At 39.6% G+C, this 19,645-nt stretch overlaps 1 protein-coding gene across 9 annotated transcripts in view; it reads right to left on the bottom strand.

The window, feature by feature from the left end:
- Positions 1-19,645, bottom strand: part of TMEM131L (transmembrane 131 like) — a 190,461-nt gene that overhangs the window by 50,159 nt on the left and 120,657 nt on the right. For 7 of the 9 annotated variants that reach the window (XM_010597187.3, XM_064267591.1, XM_064267589.1 and 4 more), the window contains 11 exons: positions 15,253-15,330; positions 14,906-15,059; positions 13,061-13,119; positions 12,634-12,742; positions 10,604-10,703; positions 9,395-9,548; positions 8,578-8,748; positions 6,841-6,910; positions 5,620-5,737; positions 3,181-3,322; positions 741-850 (listed from right to left, as the gene is read on the bottom strand). In XM_010597187.3, coding sequence (XP_010595489.1) covers positions 741-850; positions 3,181-3,322; positions 5,620-5,737; positions 6,841-6,910; positions 8,578-8,748; positions 9,395-9,548; positions 10,604-10,703; positions 12,634-12,742; positions 13,061-13,119; positions 14,906-15,059; positions 15,253-15,330 — 1,265 coding nt within the window. The remainder of the gene's footprint in view (positions 1-740; positions 851-3,180; positions 3,323-5,619; positions 5,738-6,840; positions 6,911-8,577; positions 8,749-9,394; positions 9,549-10,603; positions 10,704-12,633; positions 12,743-13,060; positions 13,120-14,905; positions 15,060-15,252; positions 15,331-19,645) is intronic. The other 2 variants (XM_064267588.1, XM_064267590.1) reach the window with 2 other exon arrangements.

The following is a 19,645-nucleotide window of genomic DNA, read 5'->3' as shown; positions in this document are numbered from 1 at the left end:
TATGATCATTTCGTTCAACTCTGATTGTTGTTGTTGCTGTTGTGAGCTACCCTCAAGTCAGCCCTTGACTCATGGTGACCCCGTGTATTACAAAGCAGAACTGGTTCACAGGGTTTTCTCAGCTGTGATCTTTATGGAAGCAACTTGCCAGGCCTTTCTTCCACAGAGCTGCTGGGTAGATTTGAACTGCCAATCTTTAGGTTAGCAGCTGATGGCAAACCACTTGTGCTACACTAAGTTTATTTCTTGTGTTGCCCAGAAATCAACATGACTTAGATTCTAAATGCCAGTATGGGTGAAAAATCATGATGATAATGTTCCTAGGTGGTGTGAACGGTTAAGAACCTGGCTACTAACTAAAAAAGATGGGGCTTCAAGTCTAGCCAGAGGCACCTCGGAAGAAAGGCCTGGCGATCTACTTCCATTCAATTAGCCATGGAAAACCCGGTGGAGCACAGTTCTATTCTGACACACGTGAGGTCGCCATGATTAAGAATTGACTAGATGGCACCTGGTTTTGTTTTCTAAGCAAAGAAAAGAATATTCTGTTGGAAACTGGACTTGAAGTGGTACAACTGAAGATGCTATATAACAAATGGTGCCAGTAATTTCTGTCAAATTAAACACACCACGGGGGCGGGTCCCAAGTCACATGGGTTAATGGGTTAACACTCTTGGTGTGTTTAACAGTCTTTCCCAAACTGCCCATCAGAAAGCCTTCATGGGACTGGGTGTATTACCATTTGTGAAGCAGGCGCACAGCGGCTTCGGGCTTAGGATATGAGGAGACAGGCAGGAGCTGCAGGGAGACGGGCAAAGAGGAAGGGTTCTGTACCACGAAGTACTTCACCTAGACACAGGAGACGGGGAATCAAACCTAGGAAGACACACCGTCACTCCCGAGGCATTCCTGCCCAAAACTCAGAGCCTGAATCTACTCACAAGGATCTACCGCACAATCCATTTGAGGGGCGTTCTAGAAAATAAATGGCCTGTACGTTTTAAAAGTGTCTATGTTATAAAAAACAAAGAAAGGCTGAGGAAGATTAAAGGAGACTAAAATGGCCTGACAACTAAATCAGTGTGAGACCCTGGACCAAAATCAGAACTGCTATAAAGCACATTAGTGGGATAACTGGGCAGCTGTGCATACAGACTGCGGGTAACAGTGTTACACGTAATTGGATACCAGCAGTACAATTACACACACGCATGAAGCCTTTAGAGCTAAGGCAGCATAACGTCTGATGCTCGCAAATGACTCAGAAAACGTGTGAAGGGACAGAACGATAAAGCAAATGCAGCAGAACATTAAAAATTAATAAATCTAAAGGGTAACTGGAAATTCTTAGTACTACTCTTAAAACTTTTTTCTAAGTTTGAAACTATTACAAAATAAAAAGTTAAAAAAAATAAGTTTTAGGGTGTCATCCCTAAGAAACTCAATGAGCATCTGAAGAGGTATAAATTAAAACTCTGATCATTTTTATTGATTGTCATTATTGTGATCAATGAATAAAACACAAAGGTAAGGCTGATACAATCACTGGATCACGGGACGTTGGGAACTGTTAAATGGCTTATTTTTTGACAAATCTTAATTATCTGAAGACTCCCTCCTCATCACTGTGAAGCTGGTGACCCAGGCGAAACTCCCGGAAAGCATGGATCTAAGTAACAGAAATGACCACATTTCCTAATCAACACCCAGTACTGATAGCTTCCAGGGAAAAAAGCAGGCAAGAATCATTGTATCTCATTCCAGGAAAAAAGCATGACATGTTCCAAAAAGCCCTGATATTGAAGAAAGGAGAAGCATCAAAATTTAGAAACTTTAAAGAAATGGTTCATTTTCAATTCTGTTTCCAAAGATATGGGGGGTAAGGTGGGAGGGGAAGCTTGATTCCATTGGTCCAGAATCACTGAAAATGGAGTTACTAGTTCTATACTTACTTTATATAACCAAACTCTTAAACAAATAATCTGTGAGTTTTAAAGGTCTAAAAAATTAAAATTTTGGAAATAAGGAACTTTTAGTCTGACTCAACTACCCAATGACCTAGTAGTAGCATTAATACAATTCAGTAACTCTTTAAATGTTGATTCAATATTTTAAGAAATATTTTATATATTTTATGAGTATCTTAAGGAACATGCATCTAGATTATGAAATAATATTTTGAATCAGAAGAGGAATTTAATTTCACATATTTTCTTGAACAATGTAAAAGTAAACAAAAGTATTTGACATCAAGGTGCTGTGTCTGGCCCCTGGAGGTTACCTGACCTGACCTCTTCTCCCTTTCCTGCTTCCATTATAGACATGGTGAAGGACTAATCAATTTTCCAGACACTTTTAATTAGGGACATCTGTGTGGGGCTGCCATGAGTCAAAGTTGACTTGACAGCAATTGGCTGGTTGGATGGTTGGATGGTTGGGTGGCTGGATGGCTGTATGGTTGGTTGCTTGGATGGCTGGCTGGCTGGCTGGATGGTTGGATGGTTGGATGGTTGGTTGGATGGCTGGCTGGCTGGATTGCTGGCTGGATGGATGGTTGGATGGATGGTTGGTTGGTTGGGTGAATAGTTGGATGGCTGGATGGTTGGTTGGTTGGGTAGCACGATACAGTTCTTGCCAGCACAACCTAAGTGGAAGTTTGCTGGCATCACCCTCTCCCTTCGCCCTTCTTCCTGCACACTGTCCCCAGCACGAGGAGAGAAGCACACATGAGGAAGGAAGCCAGGAGACTGAGGATGAGAGCGAACACTCAGAAAGAGCCTCAGTCCATAGTGGGACCACAGAGCCACCGCACCAGCTTCAGACTTCCCTCCTCCCGGCTTGTTGCTAGGAAACAAACTCTTTGTTAAGCCAGTGTTAGGCAAAACCTCTGCTGTTTGCAGCTGAATGCTTTTTTAACCACATTCAGAGTTAAGATTCTGAACTGTATATAAACTTCATAAATAAAACGTACTTGTAATACAGCACACAACAATGATTTTCATTCTGTTTAACACCTTACTTCTTACTAAAAGTGCTGAATGGCACATGGGAGCGGCATAAAGTGAATTTCAATTAATTTTGGTTCGAAACAGTAACCCGAGGTGGAATTACCCTGGTATGTTGAAAAGCCAAGAGTTGGGTGTCCCTGACAAAGAGGCTGAAAGACACACTATGCTCACCACGCTGCTCCTAAGGGCAGTTGCGCTGAAGTTTAACACAAGGCCGGGCTCTGCAATCAAACGCGGCAGAAAGAAAACAAAGGATTCTGACTCCTTGGATTTCTTCAAGTGGGCAAACCGAGTCATTCCTAAAACATTCCTCCTGTTTAACAAAGAAAGAAATTATTGTAAAAAATAATTTTGACATTTTTTTTAAAAAGGGAGGTCACTAGATAGATACCACTATCACTAAAAGGCACAAGGGCTCCTTGGGAAAAGATGGCTTATTTTAGGTCTGGGGAAGGGGAGGTACGAGGTGAGCCTGGGACGTCGTCCTGTTTTACAGGAAGGCAAGCAAGTGCTCAAAGAATGATGGGAACACGTCAAAGGGACAAGGAGCTAGCCCGATGGGGCTCCCCCAGCCGAATTTGGAACAACTTAGCATCAGAAATAGTGATGACAGTAAATTACAACACACTGAGTAAAGAATCCATGAATCCATAGGGATGCTCTAAAACAAGAGATACCCTTTTTGTTAGAATACCTGCTAATAGGTACAAAATAAACAAAATAATTAGAGAAATCACCATTTTGCAGCCACTAATCTAATAACTGATTCAGGCAACAAGTATCAATGGGGGCCAAGTAAGACCAGTGGGTAAAACATTTTTAGAGAGCAGGACATTTATATGATCTCAACATTTCACCCCACAGATTACTTAACTGCCAAGGGAGGAAAGTATCTTTGTAAAGGAAAGGTCTGCCACATATCAGAAGTACCTGTGGTGCAAACACGCCACGTCACGCATCGGCTAAAGCAAATGACTGAACTTAGCCATGTCAACGGCAGGACAAATGCATTTACATCCCTTCTGATATAAGGCAGAATCCGTGGGTGGTGCAAAAAGGTTAAGTGCTCAGCTATCAACCAAAATGCTGGCAGTTTGAACCCACCCACAGGCATCTCGGAAGAAAGGCCTGGCGATCTGCTTCCGAAAGGTCACAGCCTGAAAACTCCACAGAGCAGGTCTACTCTGCATGCACAGGGTCACCATGAGTCAGAACTGACTTGACAGCAACTGGTTTTAGTCTGATGTGATGCAATGGTGAGTACACAAAACTAACTAGACTATTAGTATTTCTGACTAAAATTTAACCTGAATATAAACTTGAGAAATCAGAACAACCTAGAGTGTGGTATGTTCTATAAGACAAGTAAGTGGTCTGGAATCTTAAAAAATGTCAGCGTCATAAAAGGTCAATAAAGGTGGGAACAGTAGTCTAAGGAAACCATGACGACCAAATACAATATATGATCCTTGAATGGATCCTGGGTAGAAAGAAAGAAAGAAAGAAAGAGTTATAATGGATATTTTGGGGTCAGCCAGGGAAATTTTAATATGGACTGTTCATTAGATAATATAATTGATTCAATGTTAAGTTTGTTGGGCATGATAATGGTAGTGTAATACAGTTAAGTGTAGGAGAATATTCTTTTCAGGAAACACAAGCTAAAGTATGAAGAGTGCAATACCATGATATCTACAGCTTACTTTCAAATGATTCAGCAAAAAAAGTATATGCATGTATATATACATATACAGTCGATCTCCATTATTTAGACTCCACATCTGCAAATTCTCCTGCTTGCTAACATTTATTTGTAACCCCCAAATCAATACCTGTGGCACACTTATAGACATTCCCAGACAAGCACAGAGTGGTGAAAATTTTGAATTGCCTGAAGCACACGTTCCCCATTGAAGCTGACCAAGGCAACGCTCTGCCTTGTCTCCTCTCCCATACTGGAAACAAGCATCCTGAGTCTATTTGGTGCTTTTTGTTGGTGATTCTGCTGCTTAAAAGGCCCTTAAGCATAGTGCTGAAGTGCTGTCTATTCACGAGAAGGCTGTGATGGGCCTTATGGAGAAAACACATGCGTTAGGTAAGCTTTCAGGCACTGAGTTCATGCTGTTGGTCTTGAGCTCCATGTTAAAGAACCAACACTATAGTTAAATAAAGAGTCTTTCAACAGAAACACACATACGACAAGGTTATGTATTTATCTGCTGACAAAAATGTTGTGACCAGAGGCTCGAAGGAATCCAACCTGCATTTCCCCCAGGAGCAGTGGCTTAGTATTCGCTAATTCAGTGTTCACAGAGACTTTATGGAATGTAACTCCAGCAAATACTGAGAACTGGCTGTCTACATATACAATAGAGATATGTCGACAGGGATAAAGCAGAGACTGTAAAATGTGAACTGATGAACCTAGGTGAGGAGCAGCTCAGTGTTCACTGCACCATTCTTCCAACTTTTCTGAGGTTTGCTATCTGTCAAAATAAAAAGCTGGGGTAAAACATCCATTGCTAAAAATTCAGTACTGGAAATGCAATCAAGTACTTTGCAATTATGTGTCCCCATTGCTGAATAAAAGAAATAAAACTGAAGACATACTTGCAGACGTCACCATTTTTTAATTTCTTCCATCTTTCATATAGTTTACTTGCAAGTTCGGAATCCACCTCCCAGGTAGATCGGTCCAGAGAAAGGCTCCTTTGCCAATTAGGGATTTCTGAAAGTTAGATCAGATTTAATACTTACATTTACAGAAAATGCAATTCAATTACTGAAATAATGCCTAGGGCTGATTATAAAAATTCTCAAACCGAGAGGAACAAATGCCCCCTCGTTCTCTGACTGCTTGACACTAAAAGTCCCTCTAAAAAAAAAAAACCAAAAAAAAGTTTGTTTTTTTTTTTTTTTTTTGGCAAATGATATACCAAATCAAACAAACATGTATAAAATAATAATTGAATCATGGGAAAGCAACAACATAAAAGCACATGGCTTGTGAATACAGCCTGCGACAAGTTAAAATTATACTTGGAATATTTTTAACAGCTTTAAATCTAAAATGCAAAACCACCTCCAGGTAAATGCTCATCTTCTAGGTTACTATGCAGAGGACTGATGGACAAGCAGCAATTCTCGACAGAGGCACGGACCAGAGGGTGAGCCTACGTGAAGGGCATGTTTATAAAGGGGTCTACCCTTCACCACCACCCTCTCTACCTTATCTATTGTCTTGTCTGTACTAAAGAGGGTATCAGGAAGAAAAAATAGAAATCTTCCCAAAGAAACCTCTGTACTTTCAAACTCTTCTTAGATAGATATTTTAATAAATCCAAAGATTGGGGGGGGGGCTAGAAACAGTTTCCGTGTCAACCCCATGGCCTTCATTTAGTCTCACACAACCACCAGTCCCTCCACCCCAAGACGCATACACGCTCCTCTAACTGACGTCTTCGAGCTCGACTCCCATGCAATTCCAAACTGTTTTCCTAACTTCTAGTCAGCTCTTTTGTAAAAGGCATCAGAGCCTTCCAAACTTTTTCTTGGTACGAAGGTTGCTTATGATATCAAACAAATAACGTATACGAAAAAAAATCTCTAACAAAAGTATAAGCTACTAAAGAATAAAAAAAAAGTACCTCAGATGTTTTTGGAGGATTCTTAACAATTTCAAGTCACTCTGCTAATGATCATGCTCTCTAACAACAGAACATGATGCCATTACATTACAGAACTGAGTCTTCCATCTACACGTGCTACATTTTCCTCACTGCTCCCCTCCCCAACGACAGTGCACTGACAGCCTAAGGGGAAAACACTTACCTGCTTTTGACTTTCCCATGAAATAATGCATGCCACAATGTGCTATCACTTCAAAACCCAGACTCCCTTCCTAGATTGAAAAGTAACAGATGAATAACTTAAAACGCAACACTAAACATAAAAATCCTAATGCACTAAAACATGAAGTAGATCTGGTGTCCATCTCAGTGAACTTTCCTCTAACCAGGAGCCAAACACCCGGAAAGCGAAGATTTCCTGGTTTTCTTTATATACTTGGATGAAAGATCTCAACTGTCTCTTGAGGAAGCATGACTCCTAGGGACTCTGTACAATAGCCTTTGTCTATAATGGCCACTCGCGGCTTACAAAACACTAAATGTATTCTGAATTTAAGATTAAATTAGTCTCAGGACATTTTTAGTGCTTTTATCTTTTTTTTAAACTGTACTCTATCCAACCCTCTGAAAACCAGTAAACTATTCTCTAGTAATTCCTGGCTAACCAGGACATTTAAACGAATGTCCCATTTCCTACAGGTCTGGGGAGCAGAGACTTGCTAATTGTATAAATATCTGAAACCTGCCTGCTCTCTCCCAGAGGCACTCTTCTTCCTATATGCCTCTCTTGACTGGAAAAAGGATTTCTAAGAAATCTCCCATGTTCGAAATATGGATGGATGAAATTAACCTTACATTTTGCTCAGTTTAATTTTAAGAGTCCTATCTTTGAGATGGAAACCCTGGTGGTGTAGCGGTTAAGTGCTATGGCTTCTAACCAAAAGGTCGGCAGTTCGAACCCACCAGGCGCTCCCTGGAAATGCTATGGGGAGGGTTCTACTCTGTCCTATAGGGTCACTATGAGTCGAAATTGACTCGACGGCAATGGGTTTTTGGTTTTTATCTCTAAGCTGGAGCCCTGATGGCATGATGGTTAAGAGCTCGGCTGCTAACCAAAAAGTGGGCAGTTCAAATCCACCAGCCATTCCTTGGAAACCCCATGGGGCAGTTCTACAGGGCTGCTACGAATCAGAATTGACTCAACCGCAACGAGTATCTTCAAGCTTATAATTAAACTTGAGGCATTTCTAACTATGAAACATCAATGCTAATAAGTGAGAAAAAACATAAAGATGGTTGCATGAACATCTCATAGTGAAAAATTAGAACCCAGTGTTATACATAATAGTTTGGATCAAAAAGAAGCAATAATAAGAAACAAATGAAAGAAATAAACATTAAGGGAAAAAAAGAGACATGCTTAAGATAAGATCTAAGTTAAATATAATTTATCCAGATCTTAGAAAGCATCTCTTAATTATAAACCCTTTCAGGCTTAGATTTGGCCCACTAAGAAAATTTAAGGAGTATAAGCAACAGAGACTCACTTAATAGAGGTCTAAATAAAACATTTAAAATTTAATTTCACTGCAAGTATGTATTAAGAGCTCAACTCTGTTTTTTACAGCAAATGCATATTCCTTGTTTCGCATATTTTGGAAATAAATGAAAATGAGATCTAGTAATCTACTTGTAATGCTTTATTTCATTCAAGAGCTTTAAAATTACGAGAAACAGAAACTCTTCCCAAATAAAGACTTCCGTGTCTAACTATTTTACCATCTAAGTTTGGCCTGGATGCCCTTCACTTTCACAGACACCCTTAAACAACATGACCTTAACCCAGGTAATCAAACCCGAGCACGGTAAGATAAGTTAATAAAAAGACACGTTAATTATCAAGAATATTATAAAACACATGCAGTGTTGTAAACAATACCTTGGTTGGGGCCGAATGTATCTGTAGAGGTATTGTAAAAACGGCACCTATGTTTGTAGTCAAAAATACATTGGTGAATATATTTATGGCAATGTCTTTAACAGCAAGTTTCAAAGAAAATATATTCCAACAGCCTGGAGGTAGAAATAAAGGGCCAGTGAAATTCAGAATCTAAAAAGAAAAGAAGCAAGAGAAGTTACTTTTCCTAACACTAATTACGATGACAAAAAAAAAAAATTATAAAATATGATGTTAAAGCCCTTTTTTTACTTTAAAAAGTATCATTTTACCCAATTTCCCAGGTCAAGGATGAGAATATTTTTATATAAATAACAGGCTCAAATACTGTTTAATATGCTATTGTTTTCGAGTTTCACAAAATAATCTTGAAATTTTCATAGGTGGTATTGAATTTTTATAGGTAGTACTGAATTCTTACAGGTGGAATTCTGCAAAATCCTAGTATGTTATCATGACCCAGGTTTCTTTTTCTAAATACAATCCTTTCCGTAGGAATGGTACATTAAAATGTGTTTGGAATAATAGTAAGAGAAAATATTCACAAAAGCTATATATCCAGGTCCTGTTGAGCCCCTTGAACAACAGGTTAAGAATGAGAGAGAGAAAGATCCTAAAAGTAGTTTTGAAAATGAACTACTTGAGTAGTTTTAAAGAACAATACTTGCTTTAAAATCATCGTAAATAAAATTATTGTTGAAATTTATAAATACTACTAATTTCACAGCATCTGGCCTTAAGCAAAGTTTACAATAGGATAAAAAGAGAAAATAAAGTTAGAGTAAAATACCACCTGTACCTTTAAAATGTGCTTGGTCTCCTTGGAAACAAACACATCATTCAATACAATACTACGGTCAAAATGATTGAGATACCACATTGACCAGACTCCTGATGTGTTCTCGTGAGTCTCCATGTGAAACTGGGCTGCAGCGGAGTCCATTCTAAAATACCTGTGAACAGAGGACACACATGCTATCAGCCCAGGGAGTGAGACGGCCATCGGCACTCTGTTATTGTTGTCAGCTGTCGCTGAGTCGATTCCAACTCATGGCAACCCCATGTGTGCAGAGAACTACACCACAGGGGTTTCAAGACTGTGACCTTTTGGGAGTAGAACACCAGACCTGTCTTCCAAGGCACCTTTGGGTGGATCTGAACTGCCAACCTTTCCGTTAGTAATGGAGCGCTTGACTGTCTGTGCCACACAGGGACTGTGTCAGCACTCTAAAGAGTCTCTAACTAACTGCAAAAAGAAGATAAAAGTGACATGGCCCCTGGACTCTCCCTTAACCCAGAACTAAAACCATTCCTGAAGCCAACTCTTCGAAGACTAGACTTAACTGTAAGATATAAAATGATACTCGTGAAGAGTATGCTTCTTTAGCTCAAGGAGATACACGAGACTAAATGGGTAGCTTCTGTCCAGAGGTGAAATGAGAGGCAGAGGGGGACAGGAGCTGGTTGAATGGACACAGGAAATCCAGGGTAGAGAGGAGGAGTGTGCTGTCACATTGTAGAGAGAGCACCTAGGGTCACATAACAATGTGTGTATAAATCTTTGTGTGAGAAACTAACTTGAGCTGTAAACTTCCACTTAAAGCACAATTTAAAAAAAAGATGATGAAAGTCACAGAACGTGGGTGTTGGAAATGACCTTAGAGATCACTTCGCTCTAGGTGGAACAACTGACGGCCAGAAATGAGGCAACTGGTGTGGCTAGGTCAGCACACAGGGGCCACCACGGCCAAGCCAGGACCAGAGGCAACTCAGACACCAGGTGAGCATTTCCTCTAGCGCACCTGGCCGTCTCGCTGGGCTGGCGGGGGAACCTAAGTCATGAGGTGAATCATTCCCTTCCTCTTCCCTCTGCTGCCTGTTAGCAGTGCCAACAGTGGGGAAGCAATTCCAGAGACAAAGAGGATCACACAAGTCACATCCGTTATATTTCTAAGTCATCTCTAGAGAATAAAGTCATACGATCTCAGGGAATGCAGAATTAACCTACCCTTGAATCATGGGAGAGGACAGGCATGCTCTTAGTGTTGGTGTGCTTTTTGTTTTCTTCACATCTTCCATATAAGTCATTCCACTGTCACATGATGGAGCTGTTTTGGGGTATAAAGAGATAAATGTGAAGCTTAAGTGCCTTCTCTTTCATTAAGCCTGAACGAAAACAAGATATATTACTCATAACTTTTTTCATTTGCTGTCTCCATTAAAACAGTGAATTAGACATAAATGGTAAAATCCCTTTTCAAAAGTGCCTATCTACCTTTCTTCTTTACTGGCTTATTGTCGATTATTTGGAACATGCCGCCTACCATTATAAAAAAAAAAAACCCTCGCATTTCTTCTTCGAGGGGGGAAGTGAAGAGTTAACCCTTTGTGCCTGTTCCTTTAAAAAGGTCTGTCTTCACCTTAAATAAGAGGAAAGTCCCTGGGTCTGCCAGAGACGACAAAAGCAATAAATAAAGCTCCACTGGGTGGGGCAAGAAAGGAGCACGTGGAGGCATAAGAACGGAATTAAACCTTAACAGTAAAGAGTTCGACAGCAAAAAGTAGGAATAATACATTGCTGATTTATCAAAACTATACTCCAAAGCTTTCCCAGATCTTGGTCATAATATAAAATCACTGGTATTGGATTCCTACCTCTTATCCTAATACCCAACTCACTTTTTTAAGCTATACAGTACATACGATCCAAACCAAACCACACCCAGTGCCGTCGAGTCAATTTCGACTCATAGTGACCCTATAGGACAGAGCAGAACTGCCCCACAGAGTTTCCAAGGAGCGCCTGGCGGATTCCAACTGCCAACCCTTTGGTTAGAAGCCATAGCACTTAACCACTATGCCACCAGGGTTTCCGTACATATGATACAAAAACAAAAACCCTCAAACACTAACAAAAAAGTGTGAAAATAAACCTACCTCTTACCCCTGCCTTCCGGTTCCCCAATTATCTTACCAAGAGGAAACAACTTATCTTCTTGAACATCCTTCCAGATGTTCTATGCTTATACAAGTACACAGAGAGATACCCATTGAGAAAAACTGAATGTAGGCACACTGCTCGCACTACATGCTCCTGTATGTCTTTGAATAGCTGTAGAGTATATGGGTATATGTTGTGGGTGAACTACAATGTAACCAGTCACCTATGATGGGCAGTTAGGCCGCTCTGCTACCACAAAGATGTAAGAACATCTTTGAATACATGTAAGTGTATCTGTAGGATTCATTACTCAGAGTTAGGAGCATATATGTGCATTTTTAATTTTCACAGAAATTGCTCATTTTTCCTCCAAAAAGCCAGCATCCAATTTTACTCGAGTGTTTTGTCCTCCAAACGCCACCCAACATAGAATACTAGCAATCTTTTTATCAATATGAGTACAAAATTTTATCTCATTTGTTGTTTTTATTTACCGTTTCTTTAAATATGAGTGAAGCTGAGTATGTTTTCATATGTTTAAAACTATTTGCATTTCTTTACAAAACTCTTTTAAATCACAAGAAAAACTATCTTTACAGGAAGATTTACATGACAAAATAGGCTATCTAAATGAGGAAAAACTACCACTAGAGAAATTCACAGTCTAGGGGCACCGCTCCTCTGGATGAAAGTAACCAACTGGACAGTTCCCAATAATAAGGATAGGGCTGGGCTTGTATTCACGAGACATTCTGCATCTATTCTACACAAAGAAAACAAAACTGTGTAGAAACCAATGACTAGCTGTGAAAACAGCACCTTCCCCAAACGTATCTACATCCTGTGCTTTCAAATCACCGAGTTAAACTTTAAACTCAAAATCCTACATCTGTGGAGAACAAAAGTGGCCTCCACACGTTTCTGCCTTACAATATCTTTTATAATTATTAAGGATACAATGTTGAAACCAAATCCAATCATTTTCTTAGGACCAGGTCTCATCCATAACTGTCAGTCATCTTACAGAAAGAACGCTATCCTAACTAGGTAACAAAAATAAAAAGACCATCTTGAATATTTTTTTTAAAAATCTGTACCTTTGCAAGTAAAAGAGGCAATTTTTGTAAAGTTTGTTGTAGACGTAGGCAGCAGTACTGGTTCGAACTTCAGAGACAGGGCATCTCTCTTTGAGAAATGATGTACATCCTGTAACCAAAATACTCACGCGTTACTCCTCTCAGCCGTGACAGTACATATCCAGTGCAGGTCAAAGTAACCAAGCGCCACAGACACACACACACACACACAAAAGGACTGCTCCGCAGATGTGTCTATACTGTATCAAAGGGGTACTGACAGCTTTCACCCAAATACAGGTTAAAACACGGGAAAATGGGTTTAAATTAAAGCAAAAGAGAATAGATTCATGTATTTCTGTATCTGTTCCTGAAAAATCTTCACCTTCTACCATTCAACGCACACTTGTGATTTCAAAATTTACTTTACGTAAGCATTTGCCATTACCTGTATCCATATAAGGCTGTTTCCTGAATGCAATATATACATATTCACGGCAGAGTCATCTGTCCAAAAGAATCAGAGCAATCAACATTAAAACAAACAGCTATCTCATTCTCAACTCCTAATGTAGTTAATTAAAATATCACACCACACATTTTCTATTTAAAAAAAAAAAAAGTAACTCATTTTTCAACAATGAAATTGAAACCAAGGGCATTTTTTATTGGGCATTCTTTTTAAATCACAAGAAAAACTATCGTTACAGGAAGATTTACATGACGACATAGGCTATCTAAATGAGGAAAAATTACCACTACAGAAATTCACAGTCTAAGGGCACGATGCCGCTCCTCTGGATGAAACTAACCAACTGGACAGTTCCAAATGAAGTGACGTTTTCCTGGTGGTTAGACAGCCCTCGTTTTTTTATACAGCCCTCATTTCCTTATTCAGGCAAACACACTTGGGAAGAATAAAACCCTGGATCTCAAAATACATGTTTCCTTTTAACCCGCAACAACAAAAATGTTCCCCATGGGACAACAACCTTCCTACATCACTGTCCACCTGGCCATCACAGAATCACCAAAAAACAGACACCTGCGACAGGAAAGCTCTCCTGCTGACCCATGACTACAATAGCCAATTCTGAGGAATGGGAAACAAAGTTTGACTGACAGTTAACACTGCTAGCTAATGTAAAATTGTACTTCTGATATCATTTCTCCCTCTCCCTCTCTCCCTCTACTTAATCTAGTATTATTGGTAGACAATCGTTTGCTCAGAAACTACGTTCATTCATTCATTTATGCAATCAACAATCTCAGTACAAATACTACATATATATACACACACATTCACATACCAGAACAGTCTTGATAACCAATGAATAGTAGCAAATCCTACATTTTAAACTTCATGGATCAGCTAATATGTATCTCCTACAAAAGTTCTTAGCATGTTAAAGCAGGTTATTATATTACACACATTTTCAAAGATAAAGCTCGTGGAAATGAACGTTAACGTTCACACCTCTCTAACTTGCCAGGTATCCAGGAATAATCAGCATCTGACTGACTACTGGAGTATAAGACAGCATGACTTGGTCAACTGAGCGTCTGCAGATCAGTACAACAAAGAGGTGGTCATTGCTGTGTGCCCATGAGTTGATTCCAACTCACAGCAACCCTATCAGACAGAGTACAACTGCCGCATACGGTTTCCCAGGCTGTAATCTCTATAGGAGCAGAACACCAGGTCTTTTGTCCCGTGGAGCCAATGGTGGGTTCGAACCACCAACCTCTCAGTTAACAGCCAAGCATTTAACCACTGTGCCACCAGGGCCCCTTAAATACTCTGTGAATATTTATATTAGACTGCCATGCCCTTCTAAGTTGTGTGTTGTTGTTACATCCCACTGAGTTGATTCCAACTCATACTGACCCTATATGATAAAGGAGAACTGCCCCACAGGGCTTCCTAGGCTGTAATCTTTATGGGAGCAGATCCCATTGGAGCCACTGGTGGGTTTGAACTGCCCATTTTTCGGTTAGCAGAGCGCTTAACCATTGCACCACCAGGGCTCCTTTTAATGTGCGTACTACACTTCCAAAAAGCCAAGAAAAATTACCCCCAAGTAAAGTCAGAAGAGTTTGCACTTGCCTACCAAAACAATACTGCCGTATGCAGTATTGTTTTGCTGCAGTTATTCTAACAATCTCTTAATAATGAAAGCAAAACCCTCTGTCTTAGTTTGCTATGATACTACCTACAAGTAAATGCTGTAAAATGATGAGGCAGGTTCAGAGAAATAGATCAGAATGAAAATTTCAAAGGATTCTACCTTACCTGAGGTCTCAGATTTGTCTGTAGCTACATACACAATAGAGAGATGATCTAACAAATCTTGTGTGTTCTCTTCCAATTCTTCCGAAGAACTGTCCATTGTCACAATTATGCTCATCTGCAGCCGCAAAACATCATCGGATTCCAGATAACAACTCTGAGATCAGAGGCAGGAAAAAATAAGGAAAAACTCAAAAAATCATCGAAACTTTGTGGTTTCAACTTTCAGAAAAAGAGGAACACATGAGGTATGGGCGTGCGAATTTCTGAGAACAGAACGTTCTGGTCTTTATGTTTTTACATCAAGAGGCAGCAAGGACGGCAGGAAGAAAGCACTAAAATTATTTTACCTTTAATTGCTGACACACTTTATTATGTAAGCTGCATTCCAGTTGCACCTGCAAGAGGCTAGTATTAGTGGTTTCTGCCTACAAGAAGAAAAAAAGGTAAAAGAACTTAGAAAGGAAGCAAGAAGCTTAATCTAGTATTATTGGTAAACAATCGTTTGCTCAGAAACTACATTCATTCATTCATTTATGCAATCAACAAATACTCACGTATCCGGCTAAATCCTGGGCATTACTCTATTTACTGGAAACACAACAGTGAGCAAAACAGAAGAAGCTGTGCTGTCGGTGAGCTTACATTCTAATGGAAATTATAAGCTCTTCCTTGGGAGACATGAAAATTCCTGTTATGGCAATAAGCAGGTAAATATATGCTAAATATACATAGGAACACTGTAGTTTTGCATTTTTTTACAGTTGTTGGGTATTTTGCTTAAACACAGGAGTCTTTTGTTTTAAAGCAGGTTTACAGCCAAGCAGCTGTTCTAATGTGTGCCTTCCATCAGTAGAATGACCTTGGAGGATGGAATCCCCCAGTCAGACAAAATCTCAAGAGATGTCCAAAACTGAGCTGGCTATCATTTTTAATATCTGGATATTACCTGTGGATGCAAGACACAGCAGTATATGAAAAGAATGCAGGATTTCATCAAGTTCAAAGATCTTAACAGTCACGTGGGATAACACAGACAGTTCTAAAATGGCTACAGCCATTGGGCGGGAGGATGGGCTGCAGACACGTCTGAACACACAGAAAAGCAGGGCAGCATGTGAATGGAGAGAATCTGGGTATGAGACCTCCTCCTTCTATAAGCTTGACGTCACTGGCATAGTGATTATTAAAAGGCACTTGGCCTGACAGCCACGGTGGGAACATCAGGAAATCTCTACAAGGTGAGAAGGAGCCCCATAGCCTAGGCTGACAGAACTGTGAAGAAGATGTAGTAGAATCACCACAATTATGTTTAATTTGTTAGATTTCTAAGAATTATCCAAGTACATTATATAAAAATACATTTTAACTACTTTGTCATTCAGGCAGTTAAAGAACAGAAAAAAAAAGAGCAAAATATATTGCACTTTTAAATGCTATTAAAATGTTTACAAAGTTTAATGAGCTTGTAAATAAAACCAAACATTAATCAAAGGTGCTTTTAAAAAGTAATTTGCTAGTTCTTCAAAAAGTTACACAAAGAATTACATCATAGAATCCAGCATACCACTCCTAGGAATTTTGCCCAAAGAACTGAAAGCAGGCACTCAGATACCTGTACACCAAAGTTCACTGCAGCACTAATCACAACGGCCAAAGGACGGAAACAACCCGAGTGTCCATCAACAAATGAATGAATAAATAAAATGTGGTATACACATACAATGAAGTAATATTCAGCCATAAAGAAAACAAATTCTGATACATACTACAATGACGCAGATGAAACTTAAAAGCTTTGTTGTGGGAAATGAGTCACACAGAGGAACAAATACTGTATGATCTTACTAATATGAAATAACTAGAATAGGAAAATGTATAGAAACCAAAGTTCATTAATGGTTACCAGAGGCAGGTGAGGGGATGGAGCCGTACTGCTTTAAAGGGTACAGAATTCCTGTTAAGGTTGATGAAAAAATCTGGAAACGGAAAGTGATGATAGTCACACAACACGGTAAACGTACGTAGTGTCACTCAATTGTTCCCCTAAAAGTAGTTGAAATGGCCAACGTTCTATCACATGTATTTCACCACAGTAATTTCTTTAAAGTAAATGCTAGCAACTGCCAGATCTAAACAGAATAAAAAGATCTGTAAACTGAATCTAAAAGAACTAGATTTTTAAATCTGTCTTTTCCGTGCATAATTTCCGTGCATAAAAAGACATTAAAAAAAAAAAGCCCACCATTCACTAAAACTGCTTCAAAATTACAAATGACCTTCACATGGCCAGATCCAAAAAGCTTCTCATTTTGCTTGCTACCTTTCCCCCGTGTAAAACCACCGACGCTCTTCTTTCTCTTGGTTCTTCCTCCTTCCTCTCTGGCTCCTCCATTGCTAGTTCCTTCTCCTCTAACCTTATAAGACACTGGAGCTATTCTGGATACTCCGTTCTTGCCCAAAGAGAGCTCTTTGACAAACTGCCCCCCACATTTTCATCCCCAGCTCACGCCTCTCTACAGACCCCACCGCCAACCGACAGCTGGGCAGCCACTGGCATCTTCACACCCCCAGCCAGCTGCACTTGCTGAGTGCCTCATCTTGGTAAGTGGCATCATTACACATATAGTCGCCCAAGCCAGAAATGTGGAAATCAACTGTACTTCACCATGTCGTTTATTCTCCTCAAATTCATAACCAAGTTATACTGAATGTGCCTCCTAGAGAGCTCCTGAGTCCACTCACTGTTCTTCATGACTAATACCCTAGAGTCCAGAGGTCAGCAAACAATGGCATGGACCAAATCCAGTCTACTGCTTATTTTTGTAAATAAAGTTTGATTGGAACACAGGCACGTGTGTTCTTTACGTATTGTCTGTGCCTGGTTTCACACTACAAAGGCAGACCTGTATAACCGCAACTTAGATCATATGGCCTGCAAAGCCAAAAATAATTATTCTCTAGCCCTTACAGAAAAAGTTTATGGACTCCTAACCTACTTCAAGCAAAAGAAAAAGGGAGGGGAACTGGTGCCATTCCTTCTTCCCAGTCTCCCTGTGTCTACCACCCCTTCCTCTCTACACCGTTCTCCATGCTGCATCAAGAGGAACCAAGAGCTAGGAGCAGGACAAGGGTGCTGCTCTCCTCACTTCTATACAATATTGTAATGGAAGTCCAAGCCAGAGCAATAAGAACAAGAAAGAAAAGGTATCCTGATTGAAAAAGAATAAGTAAAATTATCTCTACTCACAGATGCTATGATCCTATATACAGAAAACCCCTAAGAGTCCACAAGAAAACTTCCAGAGCTAATCAAGGAATTTAGCAAAGTTGCAGGGTACAAGGTCAACAAACAAAAATCAGTTGGGTTTCTATACACTAGCAATGAGAAATTTGATGGGAAAAAATTCCATTTACAATAGCATGTAAGAGAATAAAATACCTAGGAATAAATCTAACCAGGGATGTGAAGGGCTTAAACAGTGAAAACTATAAAACACTGCAGAAAGAGACTAAAGAAAACTTAAATAAATGGAAAGATACTCCATGTTCATGGATTGGAAGACTTAATATCGTTAAGATGTCAATCCCACCCAAAGCAATCTACAGATTCAACACAATCCCAATCAAAATTCAAGGGCCATCTTTACAGAAATAGAAAAACCAATCCTCAACTTTATACAGAATACCAAGAGGCTCCAAATACCTAAAGCAATTTCGAAAGAGTAGGAAGACAAAGTAGGAAGACTCAGACTTCCTGACTTAAAAAAATACTATACAGCTACAGTAATCAAAACAGCCTGGTACTTAGGTATAACAACACAGACACATAGACCAAGGAATAGAACTGACAGTCCAGAAATAACCCCATACATCTACAGTCAACTGATTTTTGACAAGGGCGCTAAGTCCATGTGATGAGGAAAGGAGAGTCTCTTTATAAATGGTGCTGGGAAAAATGCATTTCCACACGCAGAAAAGTAAAACAGCATCCGTGCCTCACCCCATACACAAAAACAAATTCAAAATGGATCAGGGACCTAAATGTGCAAACTAAAACCATAAAATTCTTTGTAGAAAAAGCAAGGACAATGATGTCAGGCCTAGTTTTTAGCAATGGATTATCTAATATAATTACAAAAGCACAAACAGCAAAAGACAAATAAATGGGACCTCATAAAAATTAAAAATTTTTCTTCATCAAAAGACTTCTCCAAAAAAGTGAAAAGACAAGCTAGGGACTGAAAGAATATCTTCGGAAACCGTATGTCCAACAACAATCTAGTAACCAAAATATGTATAAAAACTTCAACAGCTTAGCAAGAAAAAGACAACCCAATCATAAAATGAGCCAAGGACTTGAATAGATATTTCACCCAAAGAGGACATTCAAATGGCCACCAAACACATGAAAAGACACTCAGAGAGATACAAATCAAAATCACAATGAGGCAAAGAACACATCAGAGAGTCCCTGATGGAGCCGAAGAAAAGTAGAGTATAGAACTCAAATTCTAGTAAGAAGACCAGACTTAATGGTCTGACTGAGACTAGAGGAATCCCGGAAGACATGGCCCCAGGCTCTCTGTTAGCCCAAAATTAAAACCATTCCTGAAGCCAACTCTTCAGACAAAGATTGGACTCTAAGACATAAAATGATACTCGTGAAGAGCGTGCTTCTTGGTTCAAGCAGATACATGAAACTAAATGGGCAACTCCTGTCCAGAGGCAGTATGAGAAGGC

The sequence above is a fragment of the Loxodonta africana genome, chromosome 13, assembly GCF_030014295.1.
Source record: "Loxodonta africana isolate mLoxAfr1 chromosome 13, mLoxAfr1.hap2, whole genome shotgun sequence".
Lineage (NCBI taxonomy): Eukaryota > Metazoa > Chordata > Mammalia > Proboscidea > Elephantidae > Loxodonta > Loxodonta africana.
Note: the sequence above shows the minus strand (reverse complement) of the source record. Positions and strands in the feature narration are given on the sequence as shown.